The 2,500-nt window shown below is 50.7% G+C and overlaps 1 protein-coding gene across 1 annotated transcript in view; it reads right to left on the bottom strand.

The window, feature by feature from the left end:
* Positions 1 to 2,458, bottom strand: part of dtna (dystrobrevin, alpha) — a 14,431-nt gene extending 11,973 nt beyond the window's left edge. The window contains exons 1-4 of the mRNA XM_060058346.1: positions 2,449 to 2,458; positions 1,918 to 2,071; positions 872 to 933; positions 648 to 774 (exon numbers count right to left, since the gene is read on the bottom strand). Of these exons, the coding sequence (XP_059914329.1) occupies positions 648 to 774; positions 872 to 933; positions 1,918 to 2,071; positions 2,449 to 2,458 (353 nt within the window). The remainder of the gene's footprint in view (positions 1 to 647; positions 775 to 871; positions 934 to 1,917; positions 2,072 to 2,448) is intronic.
* Positions 2,459 to 2,500: the final 42 nt, after the last annotated feature.

Raw genomic sequence — 2,500 nt, 5'->3', positions numbered from 1 at the left:
CCTGAATATTTGCATATGCATGTAAAAGTGGTTATTTTCATTTATCTTCTGAAAGGTGGATGCGATTACAAAAGTGTGAATAAATGGGCTTCAAGGCTGTATGACCTAATCAAACAAGCAGGGATTTCTATGTTTAGTCACCATGGAGAGTAACCAAGTGTACTTACCACGTGTCTCTATTTCGCAGCAAAAATAGCAAAACATCAGGTTACAACCTCGTAATCATTATGGAATAAATAGCAATATCTGCGATTTCAAGTTCGTTTTTTTACGTCCTAATAATAAATAAAGTGTAAAAAAATTCTCAAAGTCTCAAAATCCTAAACACTTATTTTGACATCTCCAGACAACTGAAATAAAGTTAGATTACATACTAAGAATTTAGATGTGGTTGTATGTTCTAATTCATGATAAATGAATAAATCATATTTGTAGTATGCATGTGCGCATCTGTTCATGTGTGTGCGTGTATATGTATCTGCATGTTTGTGTGTATGTGTATGTGTGTGTATTTATATGTCTAGGTGTAGATGCCTTTGTGAGAGTGTGTGTATACACGTGTGTACACGTGTGTGCGTGCACCTGCCAATGCATCCTCATCTTTCGTAAAAACCACCAGAAACAAGCAAGGCGGGCGTGTCACTCACACGACGTGGGCGAGGTTGAGGGGTGTCTCGGAGGTCATCTCGGGGAACACGGGGTGGGGGGGCTCCCTGTTGGAGGCGCAGCTCAGAGACTTGCTCAGCGCGTGGGACAGCTTCTTGGCCGGGATTTCTGGAGGAACACAGAGGCCTACGGGTGAGGTGTCTGCGGACGCCTGGAGCAGAGCTGAGGGTAGACTCCCCCCCCCCCCCCCCCCCTGAACCCTCACTAATGAAGCTAGCCACGATCCGGCGCAGGCAAACTCTGCGCACACCGCCCCGAGGCAGGGCCCTGCAGCGTGAGAGGTGTGTTGTCGAGGAACGAACAAGCATACCCAAGGCTATGGTGTATGTGAGCGGGTTGACTTGTAACCGGAAGGTTCCTATTTTGATCCCCGGCTCTTCCTGTGTGGAGGTGTCCCTGGGTAAGACACCTAACCCTAAATTGCTTCCGACGCGCTGGCTGTCGCCCTGCGTGGTTTGACTCCGCCGTCGGTGTGTGAATGTGTGCGTGAATGGCTGTAAGGCTCTTTGTAAAAGAGCGTCTGCTAAATGGTAGTCTCGCAAAGCCAGACCAAACTACAGCAAGTAGAATGGTCTGGAGCCACGCTACCTCGAGCCGTCTATCCGTGGGGAAACTGGGCGGGCCTGTTTTTATTTCTTTAAACCAATCACAATCGTCTAGGCGGGGCTAAGCCGGGAAGCAGCAGCAGTGCAAAATAGAACATCTTTCTTCCTCGGCAAATGCTGTAAGCAAATCTTTTGCAGTTCTTTGCAATTTGACGGAAAGAGCCAAACATGCCATCTTTACAGCGCCGTCAAAGTCGTCAAAACTCGCCATACTGCCTAGTTTCCGAGTTGAGGGGGAGCACAATACGGGAACGCCAGCAACCGGAAGGGGAGGAGTCGCGGCCAAATCCGACGCTAGGCAATAGACGCTGTCCACTTCCGTTCAGCCAGACTAGCTAAATGGTATAAATGTAAATTGAAGCTAAGGCGCAAAGGAGGCCCTAATTTACAAGCAATCCCGTCCATTCCTGATAACAAACATTTTGCACACAATGTGTCACGACTTAATGTGTGTGTGTGTGTGCGTGCGATGCGTGTGTGCGTGCGTGTGTGTGTAAAAGCCTGAGGCAAGGCTACGCAAGTCCGCCATGGAGGCCTGGTGTAGTCATACCCCACCTCCCCTACCAACTACCTCTCTTCCCCCCCACTTCCCCCCCCCCCCCCTCCCTCCTCCTCCTGCGTCATCGGCCTTACCCATGACGTGTACTCCTTCATTTGGTGCTGGTTGCTATGGGAACCGCTGGCATGGCCCCTCCAGAAGCATCCCTGACAGAGCTGGTAATTATGACACTGCTGGCAGCGGTATCGGAAGCCCATCATGCTCTCGGTGCGGCAGTAGGCGCACTCCACCGGGTGGAAGACTGCAGGGAGACAGTGGGGGGGGGGGTCAGAGGCGCGCACACACACACACACAGACGTGCGCACACACGTGTGCAGGTGCACACATGTGTGTGCGCGCACACAAAGGCAGGTGCCAATCGCGCACAACAAACAACAAACACACGCATGCACGTGTGCAGGTGCGCGTATGCATGCGCACGCACGCAAATGCAGGTGCATGCGCGCATACGCACACATACACACACACACAGATGCAGGTGAATGCACGCACACACAAAAACAAACACACACACATGCACGCACAGGGAACAGATATGTGCCTTTTAAATGCCCAGGCTTGTTTCTACTCGCCAATCCGTCCGTCCATTCTTTGATCTCTCCACCCAACCACACATACATCTACCCATCAACCTATCCATCCATCCTTCCACACACACACACACGCATTT

This window comes from Gadus macrocephalus, chromosome 8, assembly GCF_031168955.1.
Source record: "Gadus macrocephalus chromosome 8, ASM3116895v1".
NCBI lineage: Eukaryota > Metazoa > Chordata > Actinopteri > Gadiformes > Gadidae > Gadus > Gadus macrocephalus.
The sequence above is the reverse complement of the archived record's forward strand: the minus strand, read 5'-3'. Positions and strand labels throughout refer to the sequence as shown.